This window comes from Pseudopodoces humilis, chromosome 1, assembly GCF_049639895.1.
Source record: "Pseudopodoces humilis isolate 2021_Gansu_Grassland_sample_001 chromosome 1, ASM4963989v1, whole genome shotgun sequence".
In the NCBI taxonomy this organism is placed as follows: domain Eukaryota; kingdom Metazoa; phylum Chordata; class Aves; order Passeriformes; family Paridae; genus Pseudopodoces; species Pseudopodoces humilis.
In genome coordinates this window covers 68,478,117-68,502,233 of record NC_142200.1, presented here as the reverse complement: position 1 = coordinate 68,502,233, position 24,117 = coordinate 68,478,117, and the positions used below count along the sequence as shown (strand labels likewise).

Sequence of the window (24,117 nt, the reverse complement as noted above, 5' to 3'; positions counted from 1 at the left end):
CTGTGGTCTCCACTGACTTTGTCAGTTACACAGAACATTTCCTTTACTCAAAATGAACTTTGTTATGGAAAATTCTCTGACACAGCCTTCATCTGCTTCCTTTCTTCAACATAACTTTTCTTTCAGACTAAGAGAATTCAAAGTTGATACTGTACTGTATATTACTAGCAAAAAAGAAAATACAGACTTTTCTACCAATGGCTTCAGAAAACCAGCACTTTAACCTATTTGCAACAATGCTGAAAATAGAAATATTAGTATGTTTAGGGAAAGTTTAGATTCGCAGTGTTATTGTACATCAAAATTTAGAATCTCAATGCCATACTGCAGGGAGATTAGCCAAAGAGAATGGCAGAATAATGTAGTCTGTGGTTATCATACTTGTATAAACTTATAATAAGTTATATTTATATATTATATATATATATTTTATTTTATATATTTTTATTTTTATTTTATTTATATTTTATTTTATATATTTTATTTTATATATTTATATATATGTTATAACTTATAAAGTGATAATGTCATAGTATTTTGGTATGAAAAGATCTACCTTAAATATTTTGTATGAAAAGATTTACCTTAAACACATTAACTCTGGGGGACTCAAGAAACCTCATAAAAGTATTTACATAGAAATTTCAAAAGGAAATTTTAAGGAAAAAAGTGCACAAGTGTTGCTAGAAAAATGCTGTTATTTCTCTTCAGCTGTCTCTATAAATGAGTGCTATTTCAAAGGCATCTATTCCAATTCTGAAAGATGAAATGCGACTACATTCCAGCAATCACACTTAGATAACCTAAGAATGGGAAAATAAAAATCTGTAGTCCTTTATCAAGAGTGTGCATTAACTTTTCTTACAGAATGCTTCACTTGAGAAGGCATTTAACATATGTGTTTATGCAGATAAATAAGAGTGTGACAGGGACAAAGCAACAGGCTCCTTTTCCTCTGTTGTGAACTCAAAGACTCCTTTCTGACTCCATTTTGCACTAGGACAGTTTGCTTTCCAAAGGTCAGTCTGCTGCAGAGGTGACAAGCCCACAGCTGGTAAGAGTCAGTCCACATTACACAGCTTTGGTGATATTGGCTCTTTGCACTCTTCTTTGGCATCCATATGTAACTTTATATGCTGATTTCTAGAGTTTACATTTAGAACATAAAATGGTCTATATTAGTTGCTGGTGGAACCAGAAGACTTCATGTACTTGTGCAGGTTCAGTAACACACATCTGAGTGTCACTAAAAAAGCAAGAACAATTTCCTCTTCCTTTAGCTCTATTCTTTTCAAAGGCTTGGGTCCTCGGAAAGGTTTCCCCCCCATTTCTGTTTAATTTTCAATAATGTGCTGCGGAACAGTGATCTTTCATAAAAGCAAAACCAGAGCACTGCTTTAAAAGGTCACATGGCACAACTCAGAAAACAGAGCAGATATTCTGGTATCCCATGGCAGCACTGGAAACAGGGAAACAGGCGATAGCCTAGTAAGTATTTGGACAAAATGGAACACTGAAGGTTTCTGTCTCTTGTTAGAACTTCCACCTGTTCTCCAGGACTTCCCCAGTCAGTAAGGATACCCTATACAATTTCCAGCTTTTCTGCCTTACTTTTTCTTTACCCTCCTTCTCTTAGCATATTGCTTCACAAAACGCTTCTGATTTAGAATGATTCATAACATGGCAGAAAGCTCAGGGCAGTCTCGACAGAGCTCAGTAAATGTGTACAAAAAACTAAGACTTTTGATAATATTATCTTGTAAGATGATGTTTTGGTTAGCTGTAGCTAACAGCTAAATAAAATACCTGTGAATGGCTTTAGGACTGCTGAATGAATGGACGGTACCTAGTACACCAAACAAAGGAGCCCACTCAGTGGTGTCACTGTTACCTGTGCTGCTGTTCTCTCTTGTCCCCTCACCTCTGCGTTCGGCAATACTGGTGTTGCCACTGGTGGAGGAGGTGCTCTGCGCTTTTTCACTTCTGGGTTTGCTGTCATTCCAGAGATGTTACCAAGGGACAGTGACGAACCCAGGCTACTTGAACGAGAATTCACCGAAGGGGAATTTGGTGCTGTGGAAAAACCCTGTAAATGAATGAACATCTTGGATTAACATCACTCTTTAAAAACAATGGGAAAGAAAGAAGAAAAACAAGACACATCTGGTTACCGTTTAAACAATGATATGAATAATCATGTATATTCCTCTGCCAAACCTGCTGAATTGCAAACTCTAACTTTTGGAAACTTCCAAAGGTCAACTGGAACAAAGCTTGCAGGCAGTATTAATAAGACAGGAGGCATGATAAGCACCTACTGCGTATTGATGGGAACACTGCTGTTGCTTGCTATTTAAAATATAAAGTTCACATCAAGACATATAATTACAGTTATCCAAATGCATTTGTGGTTGCATTTAAATTACAAGTGTTACACATTTCTGGAAGCAAGATTTACTCTTAAATGAGAACACCGTATTAATACAATGCTGCCAAGTGTCTCGGGGTTTTCTATTTTGTTATCAATCTGCCTGATTTACCTGAGTCTTCTCCACAGATTTACATAAGAGAAATTCTGCTACCATTAAACTATTTCCAATTTACATGCAGAATCACGCATAATCACTTACAACTTACTGCAAACAACCATTTAACTTGGTGAAAAGAAGTCCTACTGACAGGCACCACTCTGGATTCTAATTGGCTCAGATTAAAGGAAAAACAGAAGACTAATTCAGTAATTCCTTACTGTTAAAAATTACTTTAGTTCTCATTGAAAACTTAATAAAATCAATGGAAAAAGTTTAATGGATTTCAGAATCTTAATACACTTTTATATTAATATACAAACAGAAACATGCAGTCACATAGTAGCAAATCTACAAATAAAAAAGATTAGAACTAGGATTGCTTGAAAATGGGCTTTTTAATTTTAGGTTTTACTCTTAAATTCAATTCTTCTTCCTTTACTCTGCTAATAAAAATCTTGCAAAAACTTTTCCCTCTAAATCTGAGTCACTTTCTCCTTTTTTTTAATTAAGAGAACCTTCCATATTAAATTGAAGATTTTACTTCTTAATTAAATTATTTGACTGTAACTTCTTCCCAAAAATATCTTCTGTGGAATCAGTACCGATACCACTTCACCATGACCTTGAGCTGAATAGCTCTTCTGGAAATACAGGCTGATGAGCATGGTTGATAATGCTGTTCTTATCATAACAGAACAAGCTACAATTGCAAAACTCTCCCATCGAGGACATAAAGCTCTCTGGTGGAATTTTATCCAAAACCGCAGAATACATACTGGCAGGAAACTTAAAGGCCACCCCAAATGCCATTAGTTTAAAAAAAAAAAAAAAAAGATCATTTATTTCCACAAGTACCAAATGCAAGCTTAGGTAAAAACTAAAAAAACAGGGCAGCAACCTTAAAACCACAATTAATTTAGTTTTAGAACCATTGAGGAAGCACCGATAAAGCATAAAGAGCTAAAAAGTAGAGCAATGCAAAAATATATATAACATACAGTAAGACTCCTTTACTGCCTGGTAAAGTTCCATGTTCTGTAGATTCCTTTTTACCTTGTCCTGCATTTACTGTGCATGTGATACCAATTACTGACCAAGATGATTTTGTAAATTTTATGTTGCACACTGCACAGCACACTTCATCTTGGAATAATGTATTTAGCACAAGTGGAGTATGATACCAGTCTTCTCTGACTGAAAGCAGTGTTTGCCACATCTTTTTCATCACCAGTTCTTCTCAATTGAATGGCATCAATAGAATCTTTACCCTTCTAGGAAATTAAGAAGAAAGCTTGAAGTAGATGGTGTTGTTCAAAAGATTAGGTATAATCTTACAGAGAAATAGTCTTGTCTTGGCCCTGTATATTGGGCAGAGGAAAAAGTAATGATCTCATCTGTAAGTTTAAAGTCATTATCAGTGCATACTGTATCAGGTCCTATCAAATAGTTTTTTTACTCCTACAGAAATAATGGGTTCACAGAGTGAAATACAAAGTAGTATCCTCTTTTCACACATTTCTAAAACAACTGAACAAAACAATTTCAAAGTGGATTCTGCAGGTATGTTTTTAATGCTATTAATTCTTTAGGCTTCTAGATAAAAGGGTGCAGAAATTTTAGACAAAGATGTATGAAAATAATAAAAAAGCCCTAAGACCTCCCTCCTAACACTACAAATACAGAGTACTGGTAAGACAATAGGCCATAACCATTGATCTTGAATGTTCAATTTTATCTCAAGGCTTGAGATAAATTTTATCTTGAGGCTGGAGGGCTATGAGAATCCTTTTCCAAGCTACAGGTCATTGGGAAGGAATACAGTGATAAACAACTAAACAGTTTAAAGCTGGTTTGTTCTGTTTTTAAGCGTGGATTTCCTAACAGAAGATACGGGGTGGGGGGAAGGTAATACTTCCATGACACTTTAAGTAGTTTTTATTACAAAGACTTGAATGATAGAAAAAAACCCACCAACCTTGCAAATTCATCTATGTCTTCTTTTCCAAGTCCAACATTTATATCAAGCCCATTATTCCTTTACTGAGCATTTCAAGAATGTAAAAACACTTGCCCTAAATCAAAAACTCACCACAGCTTCCAGGGAAATGGAAAGAGGGCAGTTTTGAACTAGTTTTGAAAGCCCTCTCATGCAGCAACAAGAACTTTGCCTAACTGGAGGCAGACCTTCAAATTCTTGCATGTGTGTAGTGAGATTCATCAGCTTTAAGATAAAAAAGCAACCATGAACACAAAACACTGATACAAGTGATTACGGCATGACTTGTCTTTTGTTGTGAAACTATACAGAGAGACAACACCTAACCCAGCTTTTATATTTTATGTTGGGTTAGATACAATGCAGTTTCTTTATAAATCACAGGATTCTGGAGGTTTTTCAGGCAGTTTAGCAAGGCAACTATTTAGAGCATACAACATTAATCAAGCAAAATTGCAGGGACATGATATCTACATGCCAAATACTCCAAACATCTCTCATTTCTTGTTTTTCTAATTTGTTATCAAAGAACTGATTGAATTACTCAAATTACAGCAGTGTAAATGAGGAAAGCCAAATTCAGGAACTGAAGCCAATGTTGCCGGCTAAAACAAGCTGGCCCTTATGCTCTGTTTCATTTGACAAACAGGTTAGCAAGAATACTCTGCTCAGAATAAAAATCAGTTCACAGAGTCCATGTGTTCTATAAGAAAAAAAAAAAAGGAAAAAAGAAAAATAAATTCATAAAAGAAAGTTCATGGAAACTAATTACATAAAGAGCTTTCAAAAACATCTCTCAATGTGCAAAATCAGTCTTTGTTGAACCACTAGTGTTCAGATTAACTTTTTGCAGTTTAAACAGCAATTAATTAATGAAAACTAGCAAGAAAAAAACCATTTTGGTTTGGGGTTGTTTTTTCCCCTGAATTGAAGCATACCCAATACAAAACCAGACAGACCAGCATAGGTCAGCAGTCAGGTTAGAAACTAGATGACCATAGGTTTGGAATATGTATTGAAGCACAACCATGGATTAGAGTCCATTTCAATTTCATGACGTAGATGCTGGAAGGAGGCAAGAAACAATTTCCATACTAACCTATGGTGCCATCATGTGTCATCACCATTTCATGTTAAAATTGCCAGCTAGTTTTTTTCCTTCTCATTAAATTTCTGAAATCCCAGGAACTTCCTGTTTTTTCCCTAATGTACCAGGTGTTTTCTTTGGGTTTCAGCAATTTAATTTTAAGATTTTTTTCCTACTAGTTCTTCTAACTGAAATTTAGCAATCAAAGACATTTTTGAACGGCAAATAGCAACTGCTAAAACCACAGAAGTATGAAGGCTAAGAGTAACCTGGTGAAGTATGCATACCACTCTTATTTAAGAATTTAAAAGCAGTCAGCTTTCTACAAGACTCCTAAAGTCCCATAGCCTGCTGAACTCAACACATGATAGATTAAGAGCCTAAAGCTGAGACCAGTCTCTGTTCCAAGGTCATCAACCAAGAACGCAATTGTAAAATACCTTTTTCAAACTACCTCCTTTTTAAGAATAAACAGAAGTTCTGGTATCTTATGGATACTTTGGAAATTTTAAAGTCATATATAAATAAAGGTATGAGTAATTAATTAAAAATATAACTGTACTGCGGTGAGAATTCTGTTTTACAAAAACAGATGTGTATAAAAATGGAAATCAGATTACAATTGTTTTAAAAAGACATCCCTTATATATAACTTCTTTACCCAAAGCCCTGTTATTAACATTTCCTTGACTTTCTGATGACAGTAAGTGGCATTTAAAGGTCAGCAAGGAAGAGGCTGCAGATTGCCTGTGAGTGACTTGACTTCCTGTTCCCTGTTCACACTGGTCAATAAAAATTTTTCAAAATGTCAAGTTCTTTTCTTGTGAGGTTGCTACAGACAAGCCTTTCTTCCACAGCTCTTTGCCAAAACTCACATATTTGAGCTCCCAGTCTTGTTATGCAACTTCCTCCTCAGAAGTCTTTAAATCAGAAGTAATCAATTCAGCTGTTTTTAAGCACTCAAAGTACCAGATATATTAGCAAAAATTAAGGGGTTTATTTTTCCCAAACTAGAGACGAAAAAATAAAAGTATCATAAAGGATATATTTTTTTTTGCAAGTGAATACAAAAGAGTGAATACAAAGGTAAGATTTACAGCAGGCAAACAAATACATCTATTCAGTGACAGCAAGAATATTTATGCCTGTTAGATATTTAAACTCCATTAATGCCAACTTTTATTGATTAGCTGAATGATACCACAGCAGATTACAACTGGCCATATAAGGTTATGTCAGACCTACTGCAGAAATTGAACTTAGAGACTGCATTCCCTGATACGGTGCTGATATTACTTACACTAAATTTGCAATAAATTGACAACACAGAAACTGAATTAATCTAAGCTCCTGCTTCAAAACTAAAGCATTATACTGCAATCATGAGATTGCTGGGAGACACAGTTAAAAAACCCAACAAAACAAACCAAAAAATTGTGACTACTCAGATTTTCCTTTCTAACCAGATACACTGAATACAGTTTATTTTTCTGTACTCCCTGAAGCAGTTGTGCTGACAGTCTGCAGTCAGAAGGAAAGAAAAGTTAACCTTTTCCTGTTCTGAACTGAAAAAAAGCATTTTATGAAATTTACTTTATGCTGCTTTATTGTCTTGCTGCATTTTGCTGTTGGTAGGAAAATATCTGCTCACACATCACAATAATAAAAGAGAAGCAACTATTTCATTCACACAACAATTATTTACACAGGCTGTACTGTGTTGATTTATATGCCTGGAAAGTAGGCCCTCAAGTTCTTACTGTAAAAGTTTTGAGCTATTTTTTGAAATCTGTACAACTAGTGCTTCCTTATGAGTCTATCAGAGCATCTAGATAGCAGTTCCCAGTCTTGTGGAGAGGGCCAATTTGGTAGACACCAGAACTCACACAGCCAGAACCAGAGATGTCTGAGAACATTCTGTCTCCTGTGCCCCTGCCAGTTCTCCCTCACAGTGGATGACCACATTCCTCTTGTTTTAGTACAGAGTTTTTTGACCAGAAATCCTAGCAATGCCAGGACCAAGGCAATCACCTTCCAAACAAAATAATCTATTTTATCTCCCATTGCTAAAGTGATCAATCTGCCAATCTGTCACTGCAGAGGTTACTAAAATTTTCCTATGACATAGGTCCACACCATTTGTAATAATACTGTTTTTTTCTTAATTGTCTTTATCATAATTTTTTTTTTTTCTTGTACCGTAACCATAACTTCCTTTTCTAGAAGCTTATCTGATTACTTCTCATCTTCACTTAGGGAAGCTCATGTGATGGAAAGTGTCTTCACAGCTAAGAGTACAGCCTTGCTTTCCAGCTCCAACTGATTTGTGTTCACTTTGCAACTCCTGTGGTATCCAACCTCTTTTCCAGCTGAAAAGCTAAAAGAACAACCATCCAAGGAAAAGAACTAGAAATATGGAAGCCTCCAGGAAAAAGGTTTTCCAAAACACACCAAGGGGTTTAGATTCACTGTGAATTTCTCAGTAGGGAACAAGTATGACTATTGACTCTGGCCCCTTCCACAACACTGAGGCTAGCAAGGGGCACAACCAGAGAGAGCTTCCAAGAACCCTTCTTTAGATTTTGTTATACTTCTTGTGCCTCATATATATAAAAGAAGCGAAGCAACATTCAAAACCCATTTTCCATTTAAAAATCACATGGAAACTGAACAAATATGGCAAAACCCACAAGTAAGAACCCACACATAAGCTGCTTATTTCTTTTAATGAATTGTCAAATATTATATTTTGAAGTTTAGGAATATAAGCATTTTATTCGTATCGTTAAGAGGTTAGAAAACATGGATTGAGAATACATGAATTCCACTTAAACATAAGCATGTCTGTGAACTCTTGCAATTAAAAGGAAACAGATGCAGTATCACCCACTACTACCACCTCCCTCAGTATTCTGTCAGTCTGAGATCACAAATTTAATCTGAGTTCTCCAAAACTAAAGGAAGTACCACGGCAAATATAAAGCAGTGGAATACAAGTCTAGGAATTCAACAATGTGTATTAACCAAGTAGCACAGAGATTGTCAAGCCAGTTACATTTTTTTAAGATTTTATGACAGATAAATGCTTTGAGAATTGAAACTTTAAAATCACTTCTTGTGATTTAAAATTCAATGCATTTCCTCCAAATAAATTCTCCTGTTTCTGTTTTACTTTTCAGATTTTCTCAAGTCAGAATACCCATCATGCTTAATAAAATCTTTGTCTATTACTGCTGCCCAAATTAATTCATGTCAATCTGAAGAAGTCAATTGGTATTAAGAGAAATGGACACAATTTCTTTTCCATTGCAGCAAAAGATGTATAAAAAGGAAGACAAGCTAACTTGATCTACATTTTTTTTTTTTTGTATCATCTCTTCTATCATCTCATCTACACTCAGAAGATGCTATGTCTCAACAATTCAGAAGGTGGGAGCAGAGACAATGCTGCCTGGTACTAATGGGAAGACCCAGTTGTATAAATGGGTGTTTGGTAGGCACACACATATAAATCCTTTGTGCCCTCTCCTATCAGTCTGGACACTGAACTCATTGCTGTAGCCAGCAAACTCATATCCTGTGGACCATGTGAATCACAGCTGAGGAACTTGTTAAAAATGAGATAAATAATTTCTTTGATTCAAAGCTGTTAGCATTGACAAGTCACTCTCAACTGGATATAGTGAAAACACACTTGCTACAAACCTTCATAATGAATTATTGATTTAATATCTGTCACTGTGTGTTCTGTGAAGGAGAAAAAATTATTTTGCTGAAATCTGAAGATATTTAGCCACAAAAGAAAGAAACTTAGACTGCTAAAAAATCTTTTCTGAAGAAATGTGGTCAGCAAAGCAAAGAATGGAATGTTCGAAACCTCAGCTCAACATCACACAAACCAACATATTTTACAGTTAATATTCCACTAGTCTCCAGATTCTCAATTTACAAAAATGCAACTAAAGATGATAAGACAACAAATTATTGGGACATACTTCAACATTGGTATAAATCCAATGACATCCATGAAACAGCCACAGGCTTCAGCATGTGTCCATTACAGGTATCTTTATAAGAAGATTTACTAAAACCAGCATGCTTTTTTAAAAAAAAGAGACATGTGTGTTCAGTCCCTTAAAATGCCACTTTATAGTGCCATACATGTTACAGAGAAAACATGGACATCTATGCAAAAGCTTCTAAAACATGCCAACCTCCTTTCTGCCCTTATGGTGCTCTGCAGCTGAGACCATCAGGCTGAGTGGCAGTACATAAAGCATGTGGGTTCTTTTTTAACTTTCTGGATGTGAGACATATTTTAAAAACCCCTAAAATGCAAATGCTTTTGCTTTTGTTTTGCGTATACAAACTCTAGTGAGAAAAAAACATCATTACCACAGCATGGAAAACATTTTGGGATCAAATGTTCCTATGCTCCTTGACAGTTTAAAGGAAACATTTCTACCCATCACTCAGGTGGGAGGTATGGAGTACAGGCTGTAGGCACAATCTGAAGTGAACTCCAAAATCAAGCTGAACTGCAGATGACAGTCTGGAATGCCACCAGATGCTTTGGGTAAGGTTTGTTTGCATTCCATAAAAGTGTAAAATGATTTATCTTGACTTTCAAAAGTGCATAGACAACTTTGTGTCTTATTTGATAGAATATTCTTTTTCTTTTCTTTCTTTCTTTTAATATAATTTTGAGGAAATACCAGAATCAATTTACATCTAAAATGCACCCTTTCTGGGGGTGATTTACACCTTTCTGGCTAGACTGCTCAAAACTTATCTTCCACAAGTCCAACACTTTTTGCCACAATGCACTGTCAAAATATGTCAGCCTATAAAAAAACACAGTATTTTGAAAATAGATTTTTCATAACTGTCAAAAATACCAGTATGTAAAGCCACTATGGGAAGAAATAATAATCTCAAAAGATTCCCAGAAAGGAATATCCAACAAAAGATAGAGAGTCAGCAAATTCAGCTACTCACAAATTTTTTTTTTGATAGCTACGTGCTTCTAGTGAGAGATGTGCAGGAAATTATAAAATAATTGGTGAATCATAAAAGGAAATAAGAAAAAATGTGGAAAACATTACAAATCTCTTTTTGGGTGTCTGTCCAAGTGGAATAAAAGCAGACATGAAAGAAGGAGGAAAGAAAACATGAAGTGAGAATGGGAACAAAAACAGTAATTGTGGCAAAAATTAAGTGAACATGTTCATGAAATTTGACCAGAAATTAAGTCCTTGAAGAAATTCAGGGATAAAAGATTGGAAAAGGAAAGGAGCATTGCAAAAAGCAGAAGAGTTCAGTGAATGTGATGATAAGAGTACTGACTTATATCCTGGGGAAGGAACAATGAACTAAGGCTGTGCAGGACAGAAATCATATTTTGGCTCAGAAAGATGGTGATGTTCATATTCACTTGTCATGAGGGCAGTGGGGGAAAAGTCAAGTGAACAGTACTCAGACCAGGAAAGATTTAGCGCTGAAAGAAAAGGGGATTGATATATACAGATTTGTGAATGTGTGACAAATATTTCTGTGAGAGGGATTTAATGCATAGTACGATGTGGAAATGAGGCAGAATGGAAGAGAATAACAAAAGAAACATTTTGAAACCTACAAAGAAAGGTCCAAAAGCCAATGACAGACTCAAATAGAAAAACACATTTTAAAGGAACCTGAAGAAAGAATTACAGAGGAAAATTCACATGGAATCCAAAATTCAGTTCAATCCCAATATAGAAAGAAGACAGGAAAATATTAAGCTGGAAGGAAAACAAGTGAACATTAAAAAAGAGGCTATTTACACTTCGTCTTAGAAGGGCATTAGCAGATAGAGGAAGAGTAATCTTGGAAGACTGAAGATGGAAAAAGCCACATATTTGTAAGCTTGAAAAAGTTGGTTTCTCCTTTCACTTATACTTTTGCACTATATGAAAATAGATTAACTCAATCCAATAGTGTTAAAGAACCAAGCCTAAAATCAAAATCTGCCTTAACTAATGGTCTGGAAACTGACTTCAGGAGACAGGGAGTTCAAAAGGTCAAAGTCTGACAACAAAAAGAAAAAAAAATACATTTTTCCACTGGTATTTAAACATTCATCAATCATAAATAACCACAATACAGATCAGAAGTCTTGAGCCAAATTAATTCATCATTGCAATATGAATTGATTTTCTCTAGAATTAATAATTATTTTTAATGAATCAGCCTATGTTTTTAGTTCATGGAAGACAGGAGTTATTCATCTGCAATATATGTCCTCCTGAAATTCAAACTATTTTAAAAACTAATGCAGAAGTTCTTCTCTGCAAATTCTTTTAACATATAGAAACTATTAAACCACTAGAGATGATCATCTTCAATATATTTTCATTGTAGATATGCCAATTTATATTGGAGGAGAAGATGGAAACTTTACATAAAACATACAATTTTAAAAATATCTGCTTTAATGTCTGCATAGTCAATTTTTATGGCAACCAGAATTATGAATGAAATAGTTCCCTGGAATGTGGTTTTTAGTTGTGTATTTGTTTAGTTTTGGAGAATTAATTTCTGGGTTTTACTGAAAGTATTTTTATTCCACTTGAATTAGAAAGTGTTTTCTCTACATTTTAATAAAAGTGTTGTCCTTATGCAAGTTTTTTGGAGGCAAGAAACATGGATGATCAATCCTCAAAATTTTCACCAAGATCTGCAGAACCTCTCTGAAGTCAAAGGTGTTGCTCTGATCTATTCAAGCTCAGGGATCTGGCTTCCAGCTCCAGCCCTCATAATCCAATTCCGATACAAATATTATTGATATACAATTATTATACAAATATATTATTAACTTAGAGTGCATTTCCGCAACAACTTTTCCCTTTGAAGTATGTGGTGGCTCTAGGTGGTTAGCCAGAGCGAGGCAAATGCAATCATCCAACTGTCAAAGCAAATTTTCGAAAATGAAACTTTACACTTCGTAATGACAAACCAGTGGCAAAGATATTACTGAAAAACAATATAACCTCTGAAGACTTTAAAACATAAATTAGAAGAACAAATAAGCTTTTGAACTCTAAAATAAGTGCAAATCTTAAAACAAATTCTAATTAGAGAGTCACTAAGATGATTCTAGCAACATGAATCAGAAGGCTGCAGCCAGAATTTTAAAGTTTCAATTAGCTCTTCCAGATGTCTGGATGTGCAGGTGTGTGTGTACATAACCTCTGTGCATACATACATGGATCTACGTGCAAACACAGGGATGTATGCACACACAGCTTATCACTTCAATTAGCTCTTCCTAATATCTGCACGCATGTTTGTGCCTCAATGAACACATACTTACTACATAGTGAGTAAAATGTGCTGAGTCTGAAGCCCTAAGGGCTGGCATAAGCAAGCTCCCTAACTCTCTGCATCTTTCACGCTTTCAGGAATTTCAGGAGTTTCATGAGAATATCTGACTGCAAACTATAGTACTGGAACAAACCAACTCTTTAATGACATATGACAGCTTTCTTGCAGAAGACAAAATCAAAAGACAAACTCACATCATGCTTACAGCTGGATTGTCAGGTACTGATGCCAAAGAAACAGTTTGAATTATAACAGCTAAATATTTAGTTCCAGATCAGCATTAGTGGTCAGGAGTGAAAAGAAGGAGTCGGGAGAACGTCATGTGAGAGTACAGGGGTGAGGAGAAGGTTTAAATACAACACTTTCCTTCTGGATAACGGATAGAGCACATCCAGGTGTGGTACACAGCCACCTTCTGTTTCATAACACCCACAGATTGATACTTGCAGAAATTAAGTTTGTCTCATTAAAGGAGGTGATCAGTTTGGATAGAAAAATACATATACTTATATTTTGAAGAAGTCAAGTGAATTAATTTCAGGATCTGAATCTTCCAAGACCATGAAATTCAAATCCAAACTTCCTCTCCATCCTGAATGATGGTCCAAAGACTATGCCCTTTGGAGAAAAATCAATACCTTAATCATGCTGGCAAAACCCATGTAAATTCATTAACTGAGTTCAGAGGACCAGGCTAAGAATAAAGAAGCAGACCCTCCCTTTGAATTTTCTTTAAAGTAATGCTTGAACACTATTTTAATATGCTTGGCCTTTAAGTCTTTTCCTACTGTGGACATTTTTTTTGCTATTCTTTCAACACTAACTTTGTCTAGACCACTCCATCTTCTAAATAAACGTGAAGTGATAATATCGGATACTGCAAAGGGACTGGAAGTACAGATGTGCTGGAGACCAGGAAGCTTCAGCCTTTCCCCACTTTATATAAATAAATAAATAAATACATACATACATACATAAATAAATACATTTATATATATATATAAATTCATAATTTTATCTTCCTTTGCAGTATACTGTAGCCTGTGAGGTTTCTCCAATTCAAAAAAATAAGTGATATATCCTTAGAAAGCCAGAACTTGACTTGTGAATGTTTATTATTCCCAAGAAACGAATTTTCCTACTGTGTATAGCCTTGCTTCTTTGTGAATTTAGTGTGAAATAATAAGAAATCACATCTCTCCAATCTATTTCTTTCCAAAGAATGGTGCACTCCAATTCATTGGAGTGAACTTCCCTCTGCTCAGTTTTGACAGAAACTTTCCAAGCACAGTCCCAAATTTAACTGACACAAAAGTTAAAAACCTGTGGAAACAGATACAACAAATACCGACACTAGGACTTCAACTGGTACAATTACACCTTAAATAGGGCAACCAATGCTGGGAATTCTGCTCATTTGTGGGTATTCACTGCTTCAGATATCAAAGAAAAACCTGCTTTTGCAACAAATTATTGGTTGGTGAAAGCCACTCCCTTCCTTTGCCACTGTTTGCAATTCATCTTCTACAAGACTTAACATGTTTACTCTGGGGTTTTCTCCTTCCCCAGTGAGAAAACACTCTATAAATTAAGCAACTTCAAGGGGTTTAGCTGTGCCAACTGTCCATCAAAAAGGAATGAAGGTCTTATGTTTTAAGAGATTATAGTGAAAGTGTCAGAAGACTTTTGAGAACCTGAAGTAGGAAAAAAAGGAATGATTCTAAAATGGACTAGTGTAGATAATGCCTAGCGACTCATAAAAAACATGGTGCAAAGCCAGTTAAAACCAGCAGATATTTTCCCATTGGCTCTAGTTAGTTCTGCATTGAGTCTTGAGTCTCTGATGGTCTGTAATAACTGTATGATGCTGAAAGAAAATAATACTCTAAATTATGCTGCCACTGTCATTTCTCCAGAAAATCTTTTTCTTCAGTATACTTTCAAGCTCAATGAAAATCATAACAATGCCAGCTGAGAAAGCATAGCTCTGATTTTTTAAACATAAAATTTGGTTCCAGATATCCACACTTCGATCTCTTCTGTTAAAGAAATTAAGAAAGTAAAGGATCTCCAACAAAACACATGTGAACTGGATCCAAACAAATAGGCAAGGAGTTGTTTTAAAACCATGATCAAAACAGATTAAAAACCAAGGTCCATAGAACCCAATGCATGATCAGATATCCTACAGATACACAACTAGTTGCGTAACTAATTGGCAAGAGTTTAAAAAGCATAAATACATGATGTTAAACAGCATATGAACATGTCTACAAAGTTAGAACACCAATACTTTCAACCCTTAGCATGATGCTGTCTTTGCTGTAATTTGCAAAAAATGCAGGAAATTAAAAATAGAACAATAAAATAAGTTCACAATCAAAACCAAAAACATTAAGAAGTCCTAAAGTACTGACTTTCCATAGATGGGGAATAAAGTGGGGTTTTTTCCCTAGCTCAAAGTTACATAGGATATATTTTCCCATCTCCCTTTTTCCCTTCTCCCCCCTTTTGGGTGAGGGGGGAAGAAGGTGTGAGAATTCTGGATGGGCAAGTTGCTTTTAATTAAATAGTAGTTAATAACTTTGTCTGACCTGTACAACTGACAGTATTTTTTGTTGATACTGTCTTTCTGACCTTTTTTCTTTAAAACCCTTAAACTAGAACAAGAACCTTGTTTAACATTTGTTAAATTTAGACAGCACCACTATCTACTATTACACCCCTCCTACTGCTGCTGCCCTAATCTCCCATGCCAGCTGCTCAAATGTTTACATCTGAAGGGCTTTCTCTGTGCAGAAACAGGCTCTGCACAGTATCTCTCATCTGTACATTTGCCAGAATAAGGGGAAGAAAAGCCTCCCTGCTGGAATTCTTGATTAATAAATAGTCTTAAATGTTTCTTCTTCCCTTCTCCCTTCTGTCAAATCCATTGCCATTAGGTTTTTACAAGGCAAACCTCCACAGCGACCTTTACTGGCCTCACTCTTGTCTTGTGCAAACAATTGTAAACAGAACAAGCTCCATTTAGAGTCAATGAAATCACACCATCTCTGTGCTGAAACTGGGAGAGACTGAAGTCAAGATGCATACCCGAGCATTTGCCGGGATGGAAAGAAGAAATTGTTACAATCAGAGAAGGGGGGTGTGGGGAATTTAAAAACATAAATCTACTGGTAATCTCTCCATCTCATAATGCCAGTGCACTTTAGAGGCTGCCTGCACAATTCATAACCTACACACCAGCCACACCTGGCTCCCAGCAAGTCACCGAGGTACTGAACCAACAAAACACCTAAACACATGCTTGGTATGGCACTGAAAAAGTCAGTGGGGCCAATGCTTACAGCTTACAGCTATTCTCCTATTTAAGACCCCTGTAGGGTTATATCTTGCTATTTGCCTTGATTTGCTTTCTCTTCTGCCCTTTCAGCTGACCACCTCCAAAACCAGAAATAATTTCCTTAGTTAGCCCAAGTGTTTTGAGATCTGCTTAAAAGTGCAAATGACACTGAAAAAATAACTCAAGAATGTGGAACTGACTACTTCATACTGTTGAAAAGCCTTTAAAAAGACTGACTACTATTTGCCACACTCTTTCCCTGCTTCAGCTTGCATCACAAAATATTTCTTAGATTTCAAATAAACTATTATACACTTTAGACAGAGTAAGAGAAAAAGCAATGGCTGAAATTATTTGTAGTCCTTTCTGCTAAGCTCACAGGGGAAGAACAGTATTGCAGCTGCACGTAAAAGACTTAGAAAACCTAATTCAACAGTTGTCTATTAAAAAAAAGAAAGAAAACAGCTACACAGACTATTTTTTGTAGTGATGAACAACTAGGAAGCAGCACTGAGAAGCACACTCAGTGCTATACAGTCTGCCTCGTGCAGACAACTCTTTGAGTCAAAGGAAGATCTGTAAGGGCCACTAAGCTTCATGTAAGTCTGACTTTGCATGAGAGAACTAAGCCATAAAATTCATTTAGGAAAACTTCCCCATCAAAGTAAAATGCATTGTGTCCTGTCAGCAAGTGTTTTGCAAATCCTCCCTCACCTGCCATAAGATGTTATTGAGACATACGGTTTCACACGCTACCAAGCAGCTCAGTTTTGCCAACGAACAATAATGCACAGAACAAATATGTGTAGAAATCATGAGATCATCTAATTAAAAGAAATGTTATTGTATGCCACTACTTTTAATGAAATCCAGTCTTCACTGTCCACAGAAAGGACTGGAAAGAAACCAAATCCTATTAGCGCTCATGCCTCAGAAATTGTTTGAAAAAGAAAAGAAATTATACCTCAACTAGTGCTGAAAATTTTTGCTGTATCTAAAATCTACATATGCTAATTGGATATTTTAGACTAATATAATGAATCTATGGTTACATGGGATTCAGATTATGCCACTTTGCAAAACAGGTTTTACTGTCTAAAATAATTTCCATTGTATATTAGAAATACGGAATCAATGACATACTATTATATGACATTGCCATTTCTGATTTCATCTAGTGTGCACACTAATCCCTTCACTACAGTAGTTACCACTGGAAAGCCTGACAAGAAATTCCAATTGTGAAAAGCCTGATCCTGGTATAAACTTATGTTTAAAGGTGGTATTTTCCAGACCACTACATGCTTTCCACTAAGAACAATATGCTGAATGTGTTATGACCAAATGTGAATTACAAGGCTATTACAGACTATTAAGGGGTTCTGGTAACATTAATTACCAAGAAAGCAAAGCCTGGGTGGTTGACATGTCACTAGAAAAATCTCAAATGGAATTTTGAATTTTTCTTTGGTATTTTTTAATGTACTTTTATTAATGCAAATTAAAAGCTATTGGTCTTATTAGCTGTTGCTTTATTATATTTTTTTTCAGTGGGTTGACTTCATAATTTTTCAGTGAAATCAGTAACAAAAGATGAATCAGACATAAAAGGATTTGAGCGGTTAAGGGTGTGTCACCAGGTCTTGATTGAACATCCAAGGGAGATATCTGAGCCAACTTACGCCACACTCACTGGGTACATGACCGTGTAGACAATGATGCCATTCAGCCCAGATCTGGAATTGCCACATGCAAGCCCAACTTAGCGTGCTCCTGTTGTGCCTCCCTTAATCACAATGGTTTGCACTTTCCCATCAATAAGCCTGACACATATCCCTCTGATCCCTCGGGCTAATTTTGGTGCCTGAATTCTGCTTCTGGGCATGCTGAACATAGAAACTGTGAAGAAACTATGCTTCTAAGCTCCTGCCTAAATTCCAATAGGATTTGGACAAGAAAATGCAAAACGCAAAACTGCAGAAAACATGCAAATCTCCTTCTTTGTCAGCCAAGGGGCCTGATCCAATAGGTATGTTTAAAGCACGACTAAGCAACTGGGCTTCACAAAAATGCAACTGCCTGGAAAAGCAGCTATGGCATTTACCTCTTGTCCTGTCCAAACCCCTGCCCCAAGTTTGATAATTCAGTAAGGCTATGGTAAATCCAGGTCCAAAACCTTTATCTAGTTGAGAAATAAAAGTTTCCCCTCTTGTGAGGAAAGCAGGACTATTCTCTGTTCTAGGACATGAACATGAGTTTAGCTAAAAAGATACTGAGATTAAGGCATTCATCTGGGCATGAAGCCATTTGGCTCCTTCAGTTCTAGCTTTAGTGACTACTTACTTGCTGGATGTAACATCTGCTTAGCATAAAACACAGGAAAACACCTCTGGTACTGGCACTGGAATCCAGATCTACCACCACACTTAAGTTAGTTCATTACTGGTCTGAGTAGTTAAGTTTGCTCTTGATCTCCAAGTCACTGAATATTTGGGTATTTTTACAAAAGGGTGCTCCCCACATAAAGAATACCTCACAGCTTTCTTCCAGGCAGTCTCCTGGACCCATTAAGTATTTTGTTTGGGTTTTTTTTTTCATCCTTTTTAAAAGGATGAAATAGTTCTCTGATGCTGGTATCTCTAAAGGCAAAAAAGAAACCTTTGTTCATTCACGTTTTGGATAACGGTGATAGGTGGTAATGTTCTAGAGTAAAAGCTTTAAATATCTGAGTCTAACAGCTGATTTGAGATTTGAATCTTGAGCAGACACAGATGGGCAGAGTTTAACAAGCAACTCCTGCTTGTGAAGATTTCAGTGGATTCAAAAGCTGGGAAATCTGACTCTTGGCTGCTTAGATTCAGAGTCCAGACACCCACACTGTCAGGTATTTAAAACAGGCACTGCCAGGCATAGCTGTACCAAATTTGCTTCGTAAATATGACCCTACTCAAACCCTTTCAATTTGACTTAATCCATTTTTCTGTGTTCATCTCAGAACATTTCTTGACAACATTTCCTTCAAAATGTCCTGCTAAAATGACTGCAGGAACTGAAGATTATGAGCTATCTTTTTGAAAGCAGCAACATGAATATCATGAGTTGTGATGATTTAACTCTGAACCATGCAGTTCTAAATAAAGATCCAGTTTCTGGCAACCACTGACCACCTGATAATATTTTTTTTAAAAAAATAAAATCTTTGTGGTCACAAGAAAGAAGCTTAAATGCAACTTCTACAAACCCAATGCTCAGAAGTCAAATTGAGGGAAGTCCCCCCTTGATGATTTCTTTTCAAATCTCATGATTTTAAGCCACTTTTGTATGGTGAGCGCAAGAGCTGACAAGTGATTTTTGAATGCATGAAGCCAGAAAGTTCAAGTTAAGCAGCACAAACGGAACAGGGCTGACATGTCTCTTCACCAGATACTGTTTTTAATAGCTTGAAACTTCACCATACTTTAACTACGGATGCTGAGACTTTCCATTCCAGGTGTCTGCCTTGGGCTAATTTTCTTTTTTTTCTTTTTTTCTCCACTAACTCCAAGGACCTTTTGTTTGAAGAGGTCTATTAACACCCCATTGTGGAGCAAAAATTTGAAGTCTGGTGGTGGCAGTCAGCCACTGCTTCAAGCTCTTGCTTTCTACTATCAAATTCTGTAAGAAAAATCTAAAGATACTATAATAGGCAAAGCCATCTATGATTCACATAAGCAAAGACAGTTAATATCCTGTAAGTGCAGACCACAAAAAGAGGTGGGTACAGCTGCATCTCTCCAGAAGCCACAGTTTGGCTGAAAAGCACTTCCATGGTCTGCTTAATCTATAACACTGCTCTGAGACAGAATAAAGGACATGTAGCTCATCCTCTAGATATTTTTGGAGGTTTTGCAGATTAGGGGATGATAAGGATTTCACAGTCATTTTAATATCATGCTCCCCTGTGAAATTTCCATGCAAATTTTTCTCCCTCTTGTATTCAAGTTAAATATCTGTTGTGATATATAAAGCACATTGGTTCCTGTCCAGTCCTCAGTAGACAAGGACAAATAAAGTTGATCATTGGTATCTTTACTACCTACTGAAATTCTCTCAATGCCAGCTTAAGCCTTGGGCAAACCTTTTGTCTTACAGTGGCAAGTTAACAGTAATGATTTTTTTTTCCACAGTGTATCACAGGCTATCAAAATAAAACTAACTCTACTGTGATGGTGAACCTTATGCTGAGATATATGGTATTTATTAGATCTCTTTTTCTTCTAATCATGTGAACAGCTGCACAAATGAAAATATTTATAACTGTATCTTCCCTAGTGTCATCCTCTGGCATCTAACTACTGGCTTACAGGCACCCTTTAATGAAAGACTGAGGCTAACAGACCTGTCTGCTGCAGTATTTAGACAACTTTCCATACTCAGTTTTTTGAGTTTTGTATTTTGCAAAAAAAATCACGCTAGGAAACATTGTTTCAAGGCCAGATCACAACCTACATCTTGGACAGTGCATAGATAGCTTTATTTATACAAAATGCAACATAACTGCGGCAGGATTTATCCCTGCTAATAACAAATAAACACACTCTAAGTATTGTCAGGAGACCAAGAAGGGAGAACATGAAACCAGCAAATGTGATTGCCAAACACAAGGAAATATTAAAAGTGGATGGCTGTTAACATCCATTTAGATGACATGCACAGTATTCTCATTCCTATTGCCCTGAACAGTACCTGCCTATGTGACATGAAATCCTTGACAGGAAAGGATATTACCTGATCACCTGAGACCTGACATGGTTGAAGAGAAACAACAATCACCTAACTGTACCTGATACTTCCTTCCACCCATTCTGAACTGAGAAAGTGTATCATGAATGGTGTAACTCCTGCCATCAAAGAGGGCATAGAAATTACAGTTAGAGCACAAGGTCCTGAAAAGATAAATCATATATGTTTTTAAAGCTTTTATATGGAAAAGAGCTGTTGCTGCCACTTAAGTGATTGCCAGGATTACTAATGCACCAAAATTCTTGATTACTTTTATCAAATATTAGCACAGAACTTCTGGAGAACAATCTTGCAATTATTCAGGTACTATGAAATAAATACAAAGCCAAGATCCCCCACACATATCCTAAAAGATATCTGGTAACTGCTTGGTATTTTAAATGACACATTTCTTTTTCTCTTGTAGTTTTGCATATGAACATATATAATCATAGTATGACAGACTCATCAGGCAGAGAACTACTGGAGTATTTGCTTCATTTAATTAATTGATTCTATTATGGTCAAAACTTATATATGACATACACTTAACACTAGGTTTTTTAAAAATGGTGTTGATGAAGGGCTGATGAAGATCCTCCAATGTTGCACTGCTGCAGAGCTGTTTGAACTAGAGAAACCTTGTGAGATAAGACTTTGCACTGAAGTTTCAAAACCTCTGATAAGTGTTCCTGGCTGTACTTCTAAATATTTGTTCCCAAGCTGATGTATTACATAAACAAAGTCCACATCAGAGCTACACATCGTTCAGCACTTGGGATGTGTTTTTTCACTTTTGATTTATGAAAACATGAAGGCTCCAAAAATAAAACCAGCTAATTTTAGTACTGTGTTCCAACACTGTGTTTTATCTTGATCAACTGTTTATGTGAAGACAGTGACACCAAGCGGCAGAGGACTCAAGTTCCCTTTTTTCCCAGCTGTTCTGAACTCCACCTCTGACAGCCTGCCTTTGCCACAGAAAAAGCTGAATATAGTAACTGTGCTTGTACTTCCAACTGCTTTACCTGTACGTTGTGTATTTCAATAGCATTTCTTTTGTGAAAAGTTAACCTGGATATAAAACTCATCTGATTAGCATAAAACTGATTTGTTTTTCTTCCCAGACTAAGGGAAAGGATTTCTGCTTCATTTACAATACACTGCTGGATTTCATGTCCTTTACTGGTGTGTGGTCTAATGAACTGCTGCGCTTCGAGGATTTTCATGGAGAAGTCTTTTCTTGCATTTTTACACCCTCTCTCAGAGCTGTTAACAAATTATTTTCACCTTTATTTTTACTGATAATGTGAAAAAGTGTCGTTTCACCTCAAGCATAAGTGTTGACTTTACCGTCTTGACTTTGAAAATTTGCTTCCTCATCAACAACTCAAAGTATTTTTAGAGGCATTAATAATTCCAATAATAATTAGATAAATACGGCACGGAGAATGGTTTGGTGGTTAAAAAGTGAATATAACTTGTGCTTGAATAAACACCTAAGGGTCTCTTATTTATTACACTTTTATTCCATTACTTCATATTGCCCATTTTAAACAAAGAAACAAACCAACTCCAAATCAATACCCAGAAGAGAATCATTACATTGTCTTTCCTACAATTCAGTGCACATCCATCACATCAGAGTGAGAAAAGGGTTTAAACTAAGCATATGAAAGTTCATGAATTTACCTTGGTAGTACTTCATGAGTTAACTATTTCTTTATAGGCAAGAAAAATTTTCTTGATCCAGTCAGTGTTAACTCCTGGTACTGTACCAAAAGCAATGGCAAGATATTTTTCTTCCAGAAATAAAACTGAAACTGCCTTTTTTTCCCACACAGCAAAACCAAAATACTTTCAGATGACCCAAAACAGACAGCAGACCTGAGGTAACTGCAAAAGAGGAAGCCTCTGCTGGCTGATATTTTGCCAACAGTCCTATCCAGCAATGAAACTTCTATATAATGATCTCTAAATACATATTTCACATATATGGCCATGTAAGATACCACTTAGTTGTAATAGGGATACTTAATTCCACTGAAGTAAATGAGGTGTCTTTTGAACAAGCAGAATAATAAATTACTCAGAATGACTGAGGGTCTCAAATCTAGTCCATAAGGAACTGCTAAGCTGAACTTTTAAAATTATGAACTGTTTCTGCTGGTATTTCCATTTCAATTTTATCTTAATACAAGTTTTCTACACCAAGTATCTGTGCCAAGTCTGCAACATTTTTGAATTTTTCACCTAAGGCATCACATTGTTGAACTTCTTCTTGAAGCCTATCTAGCCTTTTGAAAAATGGACCTTCTGTGCTGCTGAGTGAATCTGTTAGACTTATTTAATACACCTTCAACAAGCTTGAACAGACTACTACCAAATTCAATGCAACATGGTAAACATATTTCTTTATGTGCTCATGTCTTAGCAGGATCGGTGCTCATATAAATACGGGTGTCCAACCAGAAGAGAAAGACATAAACCCTGAACAAGTGCCACCTTGCTCTTCAAGATTAATTCGTCTTAAGAAGAAAGTGAGAAAAAGTTTGAGTCCCTGACATGCTCATTTAACTGAATAAAAAGAAAACATTTTTACCTCTTCAAGAGCTCTTTCCTCCCTAGAAACTGGTAACATTAGAAGGCATTTCCATGTTCAAAATGGTCTTGAAAACTTTTTTCATCAATGCCAGAGGGAAAAAAATGTATTAATTTACAATTTTCCCTATAAAATTCCCTAGAAAAATAAGGTGATGTTTCTCTTCCGTGGAAAGCACCAAAACCTTTATCATCATATTGTTGCTTGTAATTTCTACTCTTCCTCCTCATTTTTTTTTTTAGTACTTGTGTATCAAGATATTGAGATAAATTTATAATGTAAATGAATACAAACAAAAAAATTATTTTATTTTGGTGGAGCTTGTGATGCTTTTTCTATGCTTTTACTTAGTTAGTTTCAATTACACATGATCACCCTCTTCTAGAACTTTCATTTAGTAAGAGAGGTCTATTAATCTATTCATACGTATACTGT

The 24,117-nt window shown here is 36.0% G+C and overlaps 1 protein-coding gene across 8 annotated transcripts in view; it reads right to left on the bottom strand.

Annotated features, from left to right (window-relative positions):
- COBL (cordon-bleu WH2 repeat protein) overlaps positions 1-24,117 on the bottom strand; it is a 156,556-nt gene that overhangs the window by 71,359 nt on the left and 61,080 nt on the right. For 7 of the 8 annotated variants that reach the window (XM_088054906.1, XM_088054905.1, XM_088054948.1 and 4 more), the window contains one exon: positions 1,892-2,086. In XM_088054906.1, the coding sequence (XP_087911032.1) occupies positions 1,892-2,086 (195 nt within the window). The remainder of the gene's footprint in view (positions 1-1,891; positions 2,087-24,117) is intronic. The other variant, XM_088054911.1, reaches the window with a different exon arrangement.